The sequence below is a fragment of the Dermacentor albipictus genome, chromosome 5 (assembly GCF_038994185.2).
Source record: "Dermacentor albipictus isolate Rhodes 1998 colony chromosome 5, USDA_Dalb.pri_finalv2, whole genome shotgun sequence".
Classification (NCBI taxonomy): Eukaryota; Metazoa; Arthropoda; class Arachnida; order Ixodida; family Ixodidae; genus Dermacentor; species Dermacentor albipictus.
This window is the reverse complement of record NC_091825.1, coordinates 130,145,033-130,162,841: the sequence shown is the minus strand read 5'-3', so window position 1 is coordinate 130,162,841 and position 17,809 is coordinate 130,145,033. Positions and strand designations below refer to the sequence as shown.

The 17,809-nt window shown below is 45.3% G+C and overlaps 1 protein-coding gene across 12 annotated transcripts in view; it reads left to right on the top strand.

Moving 5' to 3' along the window:
• LOC135906374 (transcription initiation protein SPT3 homolog) overlaps positions 1 to 17,809 on the top strand; it is a 585,543-nt gene that overhangs the window by 212,528 nt on the left and 355,206 nt on the right. For 6 of the 12 annotated variants that reach the window (XM_065437734.2, XM_065437736.2, XM_065437737.2 and 3 more), the window contains one exon: positions 6,894 to 6,932. The exons of 5 other annotated variants lie outside the window; for them this stretch is intronic. In XM_065437734.2, the coding sequence (XP_065293806.2) occupies positions 6,894 to 6,932 (39 nt within the window). Of the gene's footprint in view, positions 1 to 6,893; positions 6,933 to 8,129; positions 8,184 to 17,809 lie in introns of those variants that run through there. One more of the 12 variants, XM_070538895.1, reaches the window with a different exon arrangement.

Sequence of the window (17,809 nt, the reverse complement as noted above, 5' to 3'; positions counted from 1 at the left end):
GCGCTGCAATAATGAAGAAATAATAATAAGAAGAACGAAGTAATGGTGATGAGTTCGGAATCGAAGAGGCTTTGGAAGCATGAGCCTCGCGCATCTCTCCTGCGCCTCCCTGTCTATGCGCCGTCGGCTGCTGCCTCTGTGAACCTTTAGCCGGCCGGTTTGGCTTTGAGATGCCTTTCAGGAAGAGTGGTGACGAATATGCTATGGATTGGCAGTGCTACTGCGATCACACCACAGACGTGCTGGCGGCTGGCCATTATACTTCAAGTTGGCCATCGGCAGTTTGGTCGATGGGACAGAGGAGCAAAACTGTCCGCCTTAGTAATTGCCAAATATAGAAGCAGATTTAGTCTTCTGGCAAATAGCATCATTTCGAAGTAGACTGGTGTACTAGCGCTGTCTAGTTATGCAAAAGTGAACGTCAAAACCCATATTAAAACATAATTGCCCCAAAGATTGCTAATACTCCCTCGATGAGACACCCCCGGCAACTCCTTCCGCTGTTGCATAAAGTTCTTCGCTCAGCTAGAAAGACGGGTGTATATTCAAACAGAATCTGGAGAGCTTAGCCTATGGCGACAGGTTTGGCATGGCACTGCAGGTGAGATGGTGAGGCACGGGTGCTGGATGGCATTCTGCGGAGTTTATTTCCGTCTTCGTATACCCACTCTCAATCGTGTTTCGTTCGCGCTTGCCTCTCCGCACTCCACGCTTCTCTCTCAAGACTCCACCGCGCTCGCTCGTGCGCAAACCTTTGCATGCTTATACCATGGTACAGTCTCGCAATTCGAAGAGAAATGTTTGTGCGCGAGCGGGGCCGGCTTTGATCTAATTTCATTCAGCACTCGTTCGGCGGCGGCCCGCTTGGCGCATCTTCGTCACTAGTGTTTCGCTCCGACGCGCGCAAATCTGAATTCGCCCTCCCTCTCTGTCTTGCGCGCTCTACGTTTTATTCGCGATTCTACTTGCTCCCGGTGTACCTCACCGCTCGCATAGCGTGCCCCTCTTTCAAATCTCGCCACCCCGCCTTCTCTATTTCCAATCGGTCGCCTAAATCATGTTCGTCAGGGAGCTGACTCTCTTTTCAGCTGCACCGTTTGATTTGTAAAGAACAAGGAACAACGGGAAGCCTCCATCTGCGTGTTTATTTGAAAAGCGAATTACACAGCGTGAGCAGCAGTTGGCACGTGCGGTAATAACCTATCGCCTCCAACACGTAGAAGACTGCGCCCCGACGAAAGGGGTGTTGGGGAGAGAGAGAGAGAGAGTTGAGTGAAAGAAGGCGAGGAGGAATTGGCATGAGAACGACTCGCGCTTGTCGGCTTCACGGTGTCTGCATTTCTCGCAATGCGTCCCATGATTTTGCCCAAGCTCGTCGCCCGTGCCTTAATTTTATTTTTGTCGAGCTAGCAGAGCTCGAACGCTTTTGAGCGTGTTAAAAATGTACCGATCTACTTCGCCTTTCTGTTTTTGTATTTCCGGAGTTTGCGTGGATCGTCTCTGTCGACAGAAGCGAATCAGGCTCTGGTGTGAAGGCCGTTGAAGTAAAAGAAGAACGCAAGAAAAATACAGAACCTGTTCAGTTGGAGCGCCCGAACTGCGTGCGAAGAAGCTTGCAAATTCTATCCACGTGCGATACGTGACAAAAGCGGCTAGGGAGGAGGAAAAATTAGGATATGAATGCGAGGCGAATAGGTTTTTCTCTCCAATAACTCGCGAATGCAGGGCTACATACATCCGAAAAGAGCTGGAGTGTAGAAATGTCGGATTGCTCGCCTATTTCGAACTGGAGCGGCACTGTTTCTGTTGCCTTTTGCAACTTCTGTCAAACTTTTCTGTTTTTTTTTTCTTTATCTGTATATGCCAGCATTGCATGAATCTCCGGTGTTCCTGTGTGCGTACTGGTTTCATGCCATGCCACGCGCTGATTAGAAATCACAGTACAAGTTTGTCGAAACAGTTATTTGTGCCTGATATTTAGCAACCGACATACGCCACAAAACTGCCATACACCAGAAGAAGCCTCCTCTTGGCTTATTTCGTTGACTTGGTTGATAGCTGTAGTGCGTTGATCGTGAGACGCGACAAGAAAAAGAGCACAAAAATGTAATTGAAACACGCGGAGAATTGTATGAAGTCATGAGGGCAAGTAATTTCTCCACTAAATGTGAGCGAGGAGCTGTCTTGACTCGGTCCATTGTTTAGCTCGCCAAAAATACTGAACGTGTGCATATCTATTTCTTCCTTAATATCTCTACAAGTCATTCGTAACAGAACAGAATGGTTGCGATTGTGAGCACTCTCCACTAGTTTAGGGATTCTGTTGGCTTGTGTAGAAAATGGATAGCATAATTTTGAGCAGTTGTGGTACATAGCTAAAGACAAGCGAGTAGTGTCGTAACGACGAGCCCATTGACGAAAAGGAAAATGATCAAAACTTCAGCGATTCCTCCGGCTCCGCACTCATATACTGCGACAGCTATTGCAAATTTTCTTGGTCCCCAAAGGCACGCGGAACTTCGTGCAAAACTCCTGAGACACTGAGAAAGCTCACCCATGCATGTATGCAAATGACGATAACACGCATGGGGAGGATGACAAGACAGCAACGGCACTGGCTTGACAGTAACGGCACGATGAAAACGATTGTACAAACGACGATTACGAGAGCGCAGCCACGGCGAAACATCATTGGCTGACATCTGATGCGGTGAGACGAAAAAGTGAGAATGACTTGCTTTAGAAAGCCGCCCTGGGAACAACCGCTGCATGACGCAGTAGCTCTGCATCGAAAGGGCGTTGCGTTTTGTCGACTCCAAAAGACGCATGCAGGCGCGCCCGCCCTCCGAGTCATCTTAGCGCCCGGTACAAAGCCAGCACAACCTGTCCAGTGCACAAGTTGCAGAATAGCTGAGTAGTTAGCTAGTCCGAGTACCCCGTGCAGTAGCGTGACTTACATAGGAGCAGACTACAGGGAGAGGGGAGGGGGGGGCTACCTCCTTCAAAGTTTTTCCGGGAGTGGAGAACAGAACCCCCCCACCTTCCACGTCTTCTTTCTGTGCTCCCATTTGTCGTTGACAGGCCTGTCTCCCACATCTGAAGGTTCCATTAAGTTTTTCCTAACTTTCTATTTGTTAAGTTTTTAATTGACTAAAGCGTGTTATATTATTGCTCACGTGGGCTTGCTCCGTTTTTTTCATTAAATACTATTTTCGCTTAATCTCTGCGAATGGTGATTATCGAGGGAAAAGCGCATCAAAGAGGAATTTAGCAAACTAATATTTATTCCTAACAGTGGTATATAGGGGCAGATTCTATGTACCTAGGGAATAAATATTTTCATAAATGTTCAGTTGCTTCCATCATCGCTCTGCAAGTTTTTGACAATCGCAATTACTGGTGCGACTAGATAGAAGCGCTCGAAAATGTTATATGCTTGTTTTAATGATGTTCTGGGACAACTAGGTCATTCGCGGAGCCCATGTAAGCTAGTTGGTAATATATACAAGTACACCACAAAGTCACACACATCGACAGTAGAACATCACGTAGTGCGTTCTCACTCAGTCACAGTTTAACGCACGACCTGGTAGAGAGAGAGAGAGAGAGAGAGAGAGAGACGTAGAAAAGCTGGTCAGGCCCCCACCCCCTTAGACAAGAAAAAAAACGAAAAACTCTCCGCCTATGGTGACTTGGATCCACAGTGGGGGCGGGGGAATGAAGTCTTTGTTTTTCTTAGATATGTGATAAGAAAGAGGCAAAAGATAGAAGGCGGTGAGGGTGACGTGGTATAGCAAGGTAATGATGACGACGACACGGCGATAATGGTGCACGTTCCGGCGTAACAAAAATGAGTGGACGGACGGATGGACGGACGGACATAGGATGGACATAGGATGGACATAGGATGGATGGACGGACGGACGGACGGACGGACGGACGGACGGACGGACGGACGGACGGACGGACGGACGGACGGAATGAGCAAACCTAGTCTTCAGCTCTTAACTGGCTGTTGCAGCGAAATGACCCCGCTAACTTGTATGCGTCGAAATATTATTCTCTATAGGTAGATGAAAAAAATCTAGAACGGCTTTAGGAGCCCGAGGTAGCCGAGAACAGCTCGAAGACTTGCCATGTTTGATTTGCTCTTCTGCAAAATATTTTTCTTTGCTATGGGCGCATCGTCCTCGGAACGAGAAGCAAGTCTTCCTTTCACGCGACATTGGCTGTAGTATTCAGACGCTTCCCCGAATGTCTACAGGTAAACCATCCATGACTACGCGGATGTCAGCAGACCCCCGCACCATAATTTATGACTTGGCACGAGTTACTTTCAAACTTCCCGTCCTTGGGCGGAAAGCCACGCGTACGGAAGTTGGAAGCGGCGCAACTGCCGTTAAAGCAAGGAAGAATAAATATATATCCAAAACGAAACGGTGGCAGAACTAACATGAGAGGGGGACGGTGGGGGGGGGGGGGGGGGTTGGTAAAGAAAGTAAAGAAGTAACGGCTTCTGCTACCTTGTGTGCGAAACCATTACAATGACTTAGCAACGGGCGCGAGCGTTTTCCTTCGAAAGAAAGCAAGCGGAACATAGACCGAGGAGGAAAGAGCCTTGCTCCATGCGAAAGTTCGGCCCACTACGTTCTGACCCAAGTTCAGACCAAAGCTGGTGCGCGAAACGATGGAGGCGTGGCTGACGCCTTGCCGAACGGCGGAGAATGAAGAATGGAAGAGAACGATGTTGCCAGAAGACCATGAAACGCGCTCGGTCTTGTTAGCGACCGCTTGTGACACCGGTTCTCATATTGTCACCCGAGAAAGGTCATGCTACTGACTTCTTCACCTTGTGCCCGTATAAGTGCAAACGTCTATTCGCACAATGTCGCGTATACAGTTGGCGAGAAACTAGTTTTTGCGAATGTTCACCAACGAAGTATATGCGCGAGGTTTATTTTAGCGTAGGAAATCATTTAGCGTCAATCGTGTCCATGTAGATTAAAGCTTCCTTCGTTCTTTAGTACTGTATTTTCTTATAAGATTTCTTTGGATGTAAGGCGAGAAGCGACGAGTGCAGAAAAGGCACGTTGGGATTACGTAGGTAACAATTAGCTCGCCGCGATATCACATTGAAATCCGCTGGACATTTCTGGTTCTTGCGAATGGAGAATTGGCGACAGAACCAGTGAGTGCAAGAGGACTGTGCGAGCAGACTTCATCAAAAAGTTTAAATTGAAAGATCGGATAATTTGCGATAACTAACGTGCAGTGTTTTCAGGTTAAAACACGTTGGCAGGCTAGTTGGTTAGAATCCATGATAGAGTGCATAAACACGACTGAACGAGGACTGTTTCTTTTTACGTCCTCAATCAGTCGCGCTTATACAGTCTATTAGTGTCTTAAGGATATATGGTTCTCTTCAGTCCGTATGGAACGGTTTTTGGCACCTACACGATATTAACGGGTGTCGACATAAAATGAAAACGAGGGTGACTCCGTTTTGAAAACACGCGCTAGCGACGTTGTCATTCACGTTTTTTTGTTGGCAGGTAAGGAGGACATACAAATGATATAACCTACAAAAAATAAATAAAACAGCGCGCTTATCTGAAAGCGTTCAGTCGTGAAGGCATCGAAGGGCGTATTGTTGAAATAAGGGATACAAATCATGATACGTTCAAACTATTGTTGCTGTGGGCGGGTCGCGTCGGGACAAAGAAATGACGTGTCCTTGTGAAGGACTTGCAGATTTTTTTCCCGATTCAAGGAAACGACTTATGTCGAGCCGTCAACTCGTAGTCGAAAGCAATTATTTACATTGCTTGGGCCTTGACTCCATGTCCTGCCACGAATGTGGGCTGTGCACGGGTGTAGGCATGCGCACGCGCGTGTTTTTGCTCTTATATTCAGTATTTACCACTGTGAGCCGGCTGCCTTATAGAATTAAAATCTAGGTGTTATTGTACATCATTTTTCGGGCACGCTATTTGCGAGGAGTGTTTTCTATTCACACAGACGGCTTACCTTGCAAATACTCTAAATAAAGCGTTTTTATTGTGAGCATGAGAGTTGAGAGTTGTTTTCCTAAATGATATTTGTACAATGATCACATTTTGCTTTTGCGCTCGCTTGCCATCTTCTTAGTGTTCCTTACCTTGTTCTGCTCTGTTTCGCTACATGGATGAAAAGAAAGTTAGCCAGGACCGATTGCTAAGGTCTGGGTGTAAGCGAAGCTTTTTTATTGCTGTATACTACGGTGCAGTCAAATACAGCACGTGGTATGTGTAGTGTTCAGCGATTCAAACGCGATACTTCGAGTGAAGGCAACAGTATGACGGAAGCCCGTCTGGTCGGAATGATGCATACTGAAAAGGAAGAGGCCCAGACACCGACCAAAATAGCTTAGAAATAAATTTACGTTTCGACTCCCCCACATGAGCCTTGTTCACAGTGACTTGTGCATTGTTCACAATTGCGCATTCTTCACAGTGCACAATGACTTGTGCATTGTGAACAAGGCTTCCATGGGGGAGCCGAAACGTGAATATATATTTTAAACCCTTTTGGTTGGTGTCCGGACCTCTTCCTTTTAACGATATTCGGAGTGCGAGGGTGCGAGAGTTTTTAGCGCCACCGTTTGGCTCTATGGACACCGCACTGATGCATTATGGTGTGCAATGAAAGCGATCGCTTGTGACACATTGTGGCTGCATTCGGCCCACCAGTGATCAGCCAGTTATTCCCCAGTGCTCACAGGGGTCGCAACAAGCGCCATCCGCAAGCGCGTTTCATTGCCGAACACTGCGCAATTTGCAGATCTCTTTATTTACAGATTACGACGTGTCCTGGGCTGAGGTCGATTCTTTTTGTTTTTTTTTCTTGTTTCGCAGCTGTCTGGATCTTCCGAGGGGGCACCATTTGCAACTCAGGTAAAGGCCCTTGTGAAAACGCTTTTATGTACGTATGATGAGGCCAAGTGCCTCTTTCTGATAGGTCAGCAGTTTTGAGTAGTTTTTTCAGTTGTTTGCCAAACACGTCTGCTTTTGCTACTGCCGGAAGACCCCGTATTGACAATTTCCGCGCGTTTAAATCGCCTGCTACTATGCGCATGCGTCATAAATAACCCGAGTGAACTTATAACACATGTAGTACGTAACCTTTAGTCAAACTCCAGAGCCGACAAGGAGTGATTACACATTTATGAGAGTTAAGAGTGCGGTAAGAGTGCGGCATGTCGTGGTCGGAATTGGGCACTATATATTAGCTGATACAAGACTGTATCATGTCACTGCGCACCTGCACACTCGGTGGAGGTTAGAGGAAACGAACACGAAAGTGCGTGAGTGATGAAGCATTGCTTTAAATGAAGCAGTGGCACCTGTAGCATACCTAGCGAGGTCGTCCCATAATAAACAATACAATCACAATGACTTCTCAATACAAGCACTTCTCAATAGAAGCTGTGGTGATTCTCTTGCCTGCCTTCTGCCAATTGTCTTGTACCAGCAACGCACAAACACGCACACACACTCGCACGCACGCACGCACGCAGTGAAAAAAAGGAACAAGAACGGAAACAACCGGATACGTAGGAACATAAGCTCTCAAGATCTCCCTTGCCTTCTTTCGTCAATTGTTCTTTAATATATAGCGCAAGGTACTCGCCCTCTACGGCACAGAGCACAATCGCAGAGAACAAGGCAATAACGGATACAAAAGAAAGCAGCGCAAACTGGGCAGGGAAACGAACAGGAGACATTTCATCCACTTAAGATCAACGTACGTTTCAAGTTCCCGGCCCTCCCTACGTTTCGCGGCGGTACACTCTGCGGCTAGGCGTTCCTTTCTGGCCATAGAGAGGGGACTGGCTCGGGTGATTAGGGTTTTCCGGTTGAACCACACCGGGGTATAATTCGATTGTGCTCATACCGCCCCGCGGCTGGCGCTCCGCAGGAAGCCGACTGTCGTTACGTTCTCTCGCGAAAGTATACAGACGCACATACTCAAGGACTCACCTATAGGTATGTTTTCCACCTTCCGTAGCTACGCTGACTGCCATTGAAGCTTCTCCCAAATATCCACCTGATTCTTCTGTCGAAGAGAAGACTGTATTGCTCGGGCTCTGCAGTGCCAGGCTCGAGATGATCAAGAGGAGAAGCGGTTCGAATTCGTCCTGCAAGGTAATAATGACTAAAGAAAATGAAAGAACGGGTGACTGCACAAAAGGACAAATGGTTTGGCTTGGCTTATCTGAGACAGGCATCATTGTAGTCTTATAACTTCTGCTCGAAGCTATTAAGATTAAACAAAATACGAAAACTCACTTTAGACTTTACGAATAATAAAGAAGCGCGAAAGACAGGAGCGAGCGGAAAACGAGACACAATACCTTGGTGGGGTGTCATGTCTTCCTTTCGTCCATGCATTTCGCATTACTTTGTATCATTCCTAATGCTGAGCCAACTAGCCCGAGTATCCATTCTGCTCCCTTGAGAGTCTATTTTGTACAGTATAATGCAGTCAAACTTAAGCACTATGTAATGAGAGCAGTGTGCAAGCTCTGACCAGCGACATGAGTTCGAGCCACCCGCCTAGGCAATGTGGTGGCAAGGGGACGTTTGTTTGTTTGTTTGTTTGTTTGTTTGTCTGTTTGTTTGTTTGTTTGTTTGTTTGTTTGTTTGTTTGTTTGTTTGTTTGTTTGTTTGTTTGTTTGTTTGTTTGTTAATGCTTAATACGCGTTGGCCAAAATCCGTATGGAATTAAAAGGTGATGAAGGAATTAGCAAGCATTCTTGTGACATTGGCTAAGGGAGAAGGCTCCGCGGGAGAATTATTTCAGGAATTATAAAATTCACTCCAATTTGTCTAAATTTTTTTCTGAAATGTTCTTGCTTGCATTTGTGAATCGGCCACAGAGTAAGCAAAAAATTAGGAATTGTTTCACCTTCGCCACAAAATCGACACAGCCGGTATTGTTCTCGAGTGAATGCTACTTCAAAAAATTTCTGCGCCGAAGAAACAGTAGGTGCCGATACTCTGAAAATTAGTTATTTCTGGGTTCAGAGTCAAGCATGGTAGCACATGACCTGAATCTAGCTGCAGTTAAGGTACGTTTGGGCCACTGAGGCCGACTCTCGCTGGGCTATCTGCCATTTTGTTCATGAATATTCCGCAATCTTCATGTGCCTAAAGTGTTCTTATCATTTTAATTCAGCAGGCACTAGGAAAATAGAATCTATAAAAAAAATGTGAGAGTCACGATTGACAGTGAGTGATGAACATTATTATATGAATCTTTATTTTGACAACATTGAGTCTGCCAACTTCTTTCCCTGTTTGGTTTCCTTGTCGCGGGCAGGAACACGTTAAAGATAGAAGCCAAGGACGGCCGCGCAGGGTTTTTAAAGTACCGGTAGCAAAAAAACGCAGTTAATTATATCAAGTAATAATACTAACAATGCTCCACAATTACATTTGGCAAATCCCTCCCCTCTTGTGTCAGAAAGGCGAAGATATGATATGGAAATTGCAAATAATGAATAACATTAATTTTTTTCGAAGTTATAAATCGCCTTATCTGTACTGTATCTTATCTTATCTTATCTTATCTTATCTTATCTTATCTTATCTTATCTTACTTATCTGTACTATACTGTATCTTTAATAAAATCCAAGTAGTCACCTTGCTTTGAAAATGTAGACTCGCTATGGTTGCTTCGTGGCTTTGGTGTTGCACTGCTAAGCCCTAGGTAGCGGTATCGAATCCCAGCCAACGGCGGCCGTTTTTCGATGGGGGCGAAATGCAAAAATGCCCGCGGTACTTCGATTTAGGTGCGCGCTAACGAACCCCCGGTATAAAAATTAATCCGGAGCCCCCACTACGGAGTGCCTCATAATCAAATCGTGGTTTTGGCATGTAAGAGGCCATAATTTAAATAATTTAGAAAATGTAAATTTATTTACCTATTTACTTATATATATAACATTTTACTTATGCCCGGCATTTATTGAATGAGACAACTTCTTTATTCTTAAGAAAGCATTTCTCTCTCGGAACGTCCCAATACTTACACATCACGGTCACACACGCTTGTTTCGTTTGTTCGCCTTTTTCTGGCTATAAAAACCCCTATGGGTGTTTATTGCTAGTTTAACACCAAGGTACCTTGATGTCCTACTTTTCATCGGAAAGAGCTTGGCCTACTCTTCCTATTACTTCGCGCACGTAATGTATGCAGGCAATTAAGTCCTGCTACGTACGCTATAACTAGCCTAATATAGGCGATTACCTACGAAGATATATCGCTCAAACTTTCGTAACTCTAAAAACCTGCAGTGCGGACAAGCAGCGTGCAGGAAGCAACATACAAAGAATGTGGTTCGAGCTAATGCAGCTGGCTGCTCTCGGTCGCCTATATATATATATATATATATATATATATATATATATATATATATATATATATATATATATATATATATATATATATATATATATATATATAATGTTCTTGTCTGGCATCATATTTCTTTTTCTTTTCTAGTATTACACGCCAGAGCTGACTAGAGGTGAATTTGCCTTTGCTTTTATTTTATTTGTATTTTATTTTTTTGTTTTTTGTGGGAGAGAGAATTTTAAATATTGTGATGCGCTCTCATTTACTCTGGCGGCATCTTCAAACCACTGAGTGCCGCCTCCACCACTGCGAAACGAGCCGGAAAACTGAGGGAAAGAAAGGAGGAGGAAAGGGGGAGAGGAGAAAATTACTGCAGAAGAAGCAGACGCGCACGACCCAGAGCTACGATTGTGTGTCTTCAGCACAATCCGTGTGTTTTGTCTCTCGCTCCTTTAGCCTTGTTTTTGTTCACGTTTGCAGCCCTTCTAGTCTCTACTGTTTAAAGCATCATCTTTTCTAAAGGGAGCTGAAAATAAAATCCAAGAAAGGTACCCGATGACGTCTCTCTATAATGAACCTAGTTGGTTTTGCACTCATGCGAAGTAATACACTTCTTCATCTTACGGTTATGATGTACAATTCATTCCTGGCTTTTTGTTTTAGTGTCATCCGCTTTGCTACTTCTCTCGGTTCCTTTCTTCTTCTATCTTTCTTCTTTCTTTTTGTTCATCGCTCTCTTTCCGTCGCTTTAATTTCGACGCTCATCATCTTCCTTGCATGAACACCCGCGAACCTTTTAGAAGAGAAAAAAAAAATATCCAGAAATCATAAGCTAGTGCACGGCGCACGGTTGCCTTAAGCACGTGGTGGTGCGTTCGCCTCGGTACAGGGGGCGCAGCTGGCGAAGTTTGTGCCAAGAAATGTTGCGCGGGAAGCAGCTGACGGGTGTTTAGTCGTGTCAAGCTCGAGGATTTTCAAGCATTCTCTCCCCTCTTTAACGCTATCGGCTGTCGAAAAACGTGGTTGATCTAGGAGCAAACTCGAGAAAGAAAAAAAAGATCTTGCACGAAAGAGCACGTTCTTGTTTTGCGTGGAGGTTCACCTACTTTTTCCCCTCCTTTTCGCAACTGCTGGCTGGGGTCATCGAAGGATTCAACCACTGTGGATGGGTTTGTGGTATCACCGGTGTTTTCCGCGAAAGTCACCCACCACTGTGAATTTGAAGACATGTCACCGGACAACACTGACATCAGTGGAGCTGGCCGCACTTGTAACGCACTTCGTGTGATTCATGAAGAAACACGTCAAAATGTTAAGTGCATTCGGTGATTTCAAGGCAGCTTGACATTTTTAAAAATAATATGTACTTGTAGTAGAGGCTTGCGTGTTTATTGGCGCCACCTACTTCTCTTCGCAGGGCAAGGGAAACTAAAAGCACGAGAACATAGAGACCATCAAATATCAAAAAAGCATTTGCCAAGTCCGACACAAGAGTAAAAATAAAGCAGAGAAAGAAGAAGACAGGAGAACACTCAGAGACACAGAGTTCCACAAATACAAGGGAGTTCGAAATGACGCACATATAAGTTGACAGTTTTTGCAGGGGAGGCGGCTGACCAATATGCACATATCTACATAAAAAGAAACAAGCACATAACAACAAAATGAGACATGTATTACAAATATACAGACGTGAGTTTTCCATATACGATATATGATATTAAAATAAATAATAGTGGCGTGATTTACAAACACTTAGTATAAGCATAATCTTTTTGTATTTTTCACAACGATCTTAAACGCCACGGGGTGCTGTTCTTTGTAGCTGCATCGTTGGCCATGGACTAAGTATTTTCTTCATAGTTAGTGGTCGACAGTCTAGCAACATCAAATCAGTTTCCAATCTCTCGCAATGGGCACTCAGTTCCGTGTCGTATCGTGTCGTATCGTGTCGTATCGTGTCGTATCGTGTCGTGAGCACTCAAGGAGGAGCTGTTGTACGTCTTCGTCAGCATGGCCACCAGTGTACTGTGGACTAGCAAGGCATCCAACTGTATGCAAAAAGTGACACGTATACGCTGTGCCAAACTGCATGCGTTGCAATAAAGTTCTGTAATTTCTATTCTCGCTCAGCTTTCGCGCAATGACATGCCGTGGTTGATTAGTGGCTGTGGTATTGGGCTCCTAAGCACCAGGTCGCGGGATCGAGTCACGCCCACGGCGGCCGCATTTCGATGAGGGTGAAATGCGAGAACACCCATGTACTTAGATTTGGGTGCATTTTAAAGAACCGAAGTTGGTCCAGATTTCCGGAGTTTCCGACTTCGTCGTGCCTCATAATCAGATCGTGGTTTTGGTACGTAAAACCCCGTCATTTAATTTTAACTTTCGCGGAATGGACAATTTAAGGTTAGGGTTTAGGAAGAACAAGTCTGAGCACTTTGATTTCTGATCAACCGATGCGTTTGCGCTGAATCGTCAGAATATCTGTCTCAGCAGCAGGTGGACTTCACTACTAGTAAGAGGCCTATTTAATGTATTTTGACTATCGTGAACCTGTTTTGCTGCCGCGTCCGCTACTATGCTTGCAGGAATATTGCAGTGTCCCGGTACCCAGTGATACGCTATATTGTGATTTCCAGCGCTGGAATTTGTGTATTCCTTCACGCTTTCATATATACTAAATGTCTGTTCAAAGAAATTGTGTCTGTGTCCTTTGCTGATGTGAGGGCCAGCTTGTGAATCACTAAACTAATTTCTGCGCTATCTCTACTGACGCTATGAAGCCCAAAGCAGAGCGGATAGCAAAGAGTTCGGTTATGGTTGATGACGCCAGTCTAAATAATTGAAAGGTCTATTTCTAACTTCTGGTCCGGTATGACAAATGCAGATGTAGATGAATTATTTTGGCATGATCCATCTGTATACACGTGAATACACTGTAGATATAAAAGGAGTAAATCTGCTACAGTACAAGATGCTGCCCAGATATCATAAACTCACCTTTCTTACATATGATTCCCCGACTGATAATTCTATTTTGGGTGTTGACAGCATTCAAGGAGGATAACTGAGTTCCAATCTGCATGTTTCAAATATCGGTAATAACGTTATATGACTCTGAGTAACTCGATGAATTTCACTTCTGTTTCTTTCATTCAGGGAGTTCTTTAACTGTGTTCTTCAATTTGCATTAGAATTCGGTATGCTTGTGTACAAGTTTCAACCACTCACATAACTGTAAAAGGTGGATGACGAGCCTCAGCGATAACAAGAGGACTCGAAATTGTTACCTGAAGCCTTCCGAGCTCCTTCCAAAGTGGCGTGCGAAGACTAACCTGCCGGCTTCAGATAAAGAAGAAACATTTTCGATTCTCCCGGCATCTAGGAAAAACCAAGCCATGGAGCGTTCAAAAGTAAAGAAAAAAAAAACACGCAGTATGAACAGAACAGGTGTCTCAGATCAACTTCATCGTCTTCCTCATCACATGTACTTGTTGGCATTAAAATTTTCCTAAAGCTTACGAGATATGAAATACATCGCCAGAGATCATGCCTATAAACCAGTCTCTAGCACGCTGACAGGCACGTGTATGTGACTTAAAGCGTCAAGTGCTCTCTTTATATCTAGACATACCGCGATTACCATGTATTTTCAGAGCTGCGTACAGGGCTTGTGACAAGCTCCAGCACAGCATCCGTAGTGCAACGCCACTTTCTAAATACTGGCACCTAATCAGATAGCATCTTCCAGTCTTCATGCCGCCTTAGATCCGGCTATGATCGTTCTCCTTATCCTAAAGAGGTACACAGACTCATGACACAGAGTTTCAGAAAGTATTTCAATCGCACTCTGAACGATTGACTTCGATGTTTCCTCTAAGATTACTGGTCATAGGAACATCGCACTACTGGCAATAACAACGCTGTCAAAATTTATATTTTTTTCTGGCAAGAAACTCCCTCTCCTATCGATATGGTCAGAAAGCGCACCGTCTTCGAAAGTACCTCCTGAAAACACCAAGCGATCTTATCACACTCGCTCGCTTCTCTCTTCGACGAAGGACTCGCGCAGCGCAATTCTCGATTATTTATTCTTTTTTGTTGTTGTTTTTACCGACACCGAGAGTCATCACGTGGTACAACATCGAACATTTCTTATAGCATCTACAACTTTCAAGCTATAGCCGCATCTACACCGGCGTATGCGCCCGCTCCTCTCAATACACGGCGAAAACGTCGGCGAAACATTTTTTCCACCCAAACTTACAAACATGGTCGAAAGAAAACAATGCGAGATATATATAACATATATAAAGACCTAAAAACCGTACAAGGCTTTTAATGTTGATTCTGTTTTTGCGTGGCCGCATCACCGCAACCACCCGCAGGATACAAATGAAGGCGGAAAGAAAAGCCGCACCACGGGAGTTTTTCGCCGTTTCCGAAGGGGAAATAAAAAAGCGCGCAAGGCGAAGTCGACGATGAGGGGGCAGCGATCCGCGAAGGCAGTTTCGTAGGGGGGTTGGGGGGTGGGGGGGTTCCCGCACAACTCGCTACAGGCCGCCGGCCGCAGCCGCAACTCTGACCGAGTCGACTAATTGCGACACGCGAACGAGCCGCGTCTTCAAAGGGAAGCGCGCCCACCGCTCTCATTTTGGGTACACTTCCCGCTCGAAACGCACACGCCGTTCCTCCAACCTCAGTGTCCTCGTCCGGGCCTGTTGATGCGGCCACGCTGTTGCCGAAATGATAGTAGCAGCGTTTCCGTGAGCATGTGTTTAAAGTAGCCCTCTTTCTTCCTCCCCCCCCCCCACCCACACCCCTTCTCATTTTTCTTCTTTTTCGCTCTTTGAGTTTGTTCTTTTGGTGCGTCGTCACGGGCATATTCGTATGTAATGCGTTGGCTGGCACTTTAGAGGACACGGCCGCAGTTCGGAGGGGGCTTGCGTTTGAGAATCATTGTCATTTCAAGCTATATACCGATTGCCTTTTGCTTTTCCCAATTTTTATATGTTTATTTACCGCACGAATGCTTCCGCAGCTTTTTCGCTTTTTTATATTTTTAGGCACATTCTTTTTTGGTAATGCAGGTGACTGTTAGTGCCTCTTTTCCGGCTGCTGCTTAGACCATGGAAAAATTTTCCGTGGATGTAGTTTACCTATCGGAGTTGGCTGAAAACCTATGCGCTTTAGGCTCATGGGACGTAGGCACAGAACAAGATGGCGCCCACTGTAATGACAAAAAAAGTGAATTTGTAAGCGTGGAGTAAGATACCATATAGGTCGTCGTACTCGAAGGGACCAAACAGTTGCCGCACCGCGTTCACAGAAGCATGTACTAGGCGTGCACGTTACACGAGATGCTTAGAACGACAGAAAGCTGAGCTAGTTGGTAAGGATTCATTATGCAAAAAAGGTGAGGCGTGCAGACAGGACACAAGAGAAGAGAAGTGGACAAAACGAGATGCGCTCGCCACTCCTCGTGACCTATAGAGCATGCGCCACTATCTGAGAAAATGGGCGCAAGATTTCTCGCTTCCTTATTACTGATGGGCTGCACTTGCGAGCTATCCCGTTATTTATCAGGAGCATACCGCAAGCATTGTGGCCCAAGAACGAAGGGCAACTCATAAAGTACAAAAATAAAACAAAGGGTTATGGCTCTAGTAAAACGGTGCAATAGAGAGAAACAAGAAGAAGAAAATGAGACAGGACAGCATGAAACAGCAACTTGAACTGAACGGAACCGTTATAAACGTACAGTAACTAAGATAGTAATAGGTATGACATTCCTTTCCTCGATGGTTTTGCATGATTAACAAGCCAGTTAACGCGCTATCACGCCAAATCACAGTTGATGTAAGTGGATAAGGCAAGAAACATTTTTCTTTATTGATATGTAATTTTATTGGTGCCTTTATTGGTGCCGGCTAGTCTTCACCGCAGGACAAGAAAAACTAAAACTCCGACGAGAGTGAACAAAACGCAAGGCAGTCAAATATCACAACCATTCGCGTAGTGGCTCACACAAGCAAAACATTGTCCTGCATGCATTTCGCAGCAACTGCTGAACGGGTGAACAGAATCACGTGGATCTTGGCAGCGTTAATGTATTCTGATAAATTTGTAGAATGTCTTCTTTTCACCTCAGCACTTCGAGCAGAAGAGGGAAGCAGTTGTAAGGAACTGGCGTACGCAAGCCAGCACATACAAAGGACCGAAAATTAATTGCCGACAATTAATGCCGTTCTTGCGTTCCCGAAAAAAAAGAAGGAAAAGAAAAAGAAACAAGGAACAAGATAAGAGCATTGCATTCGCCATCAGATGGGTCGGTCTGGCGTTAACGGCAGCAAAGTTCCCACGAATCCCTTCACTGATGGCTATATCCGCCTGCTGCTTATCACAACGATGCATTGAATCTTCGGCACATCTCCGTCTAAGTACTTAGGTCAGCGTACTAAAAGTCTACGCTCGTTAGACGGCTCTAATCTCCCACATAATGCCATGTTTATCGTTGCGCATCACCTTCATCATATTCGCTTTTTCCTTTCTTCTCACGCCGCGTCCATAAACCAACGTAGAATGAATCAAGTCGCGTCAAATAAGACTGAGTTATACCTCGACCAGATAACAGAAGTGAACAGTGTATGCGCTGTATGTGGTACCTTGTATCATCGGGAACACGGATCGGCGCGAGCAGCTCACGTAATGTCTACGCCATAATTAAAGTCGGCACTATACGTTTCTTTCTCCTCTCTCTCTCTCTCTCTCTCTCTCTCTGTCTGTCTGTCTTCTTTTTGTTCGGCACGGTACACGCGTGGCGTACGCGATGCTTCGACTTCAATGCCCGGTGAAACATGGCTGTTCGCGGTTTATCTTTACACGACACGTACATGATGCGCTTTACGACCTGGAACAATCAGCGCGCGGCGGTGGCGTCCCATTTGCGTGCGATGCACGGCTTGGATGCGCTTCGGTTCGCGCGTCTGTGTTGTGCTCAAGCGACACACTCCTAAGTGCGCCCTGCAAATGTGTTCTAAGTGCTCGAAAATCGCATGCACCGAGTCGGACGGCGAACAGGTTTAATTGTAGCCGTGAAAAAAAAAAGTGAAGAGAAAAGTTGCTGTTTTACACCGTTTTCTTATGTTTGTGTTTGAGCTCCATCGCAACAATTATAGCTAACGCACAGAAGGCGGCGCGCAGGGGCAATGACTCGACGGGGGATATACGGGCGGCTTACTGCAGTGCGCTATTCTTAATGAAAGATCAAAATATGTGTTTTTATTGACAGCGTCTAAAAACAAGCCCACGATTCCTCGATTCTATGCATACATGGCCCCCGCGGAGGTTAGAATGCGACGTCGATGAAAGGCCATGCATATTGACACGCATATTGCGGCCACTAGT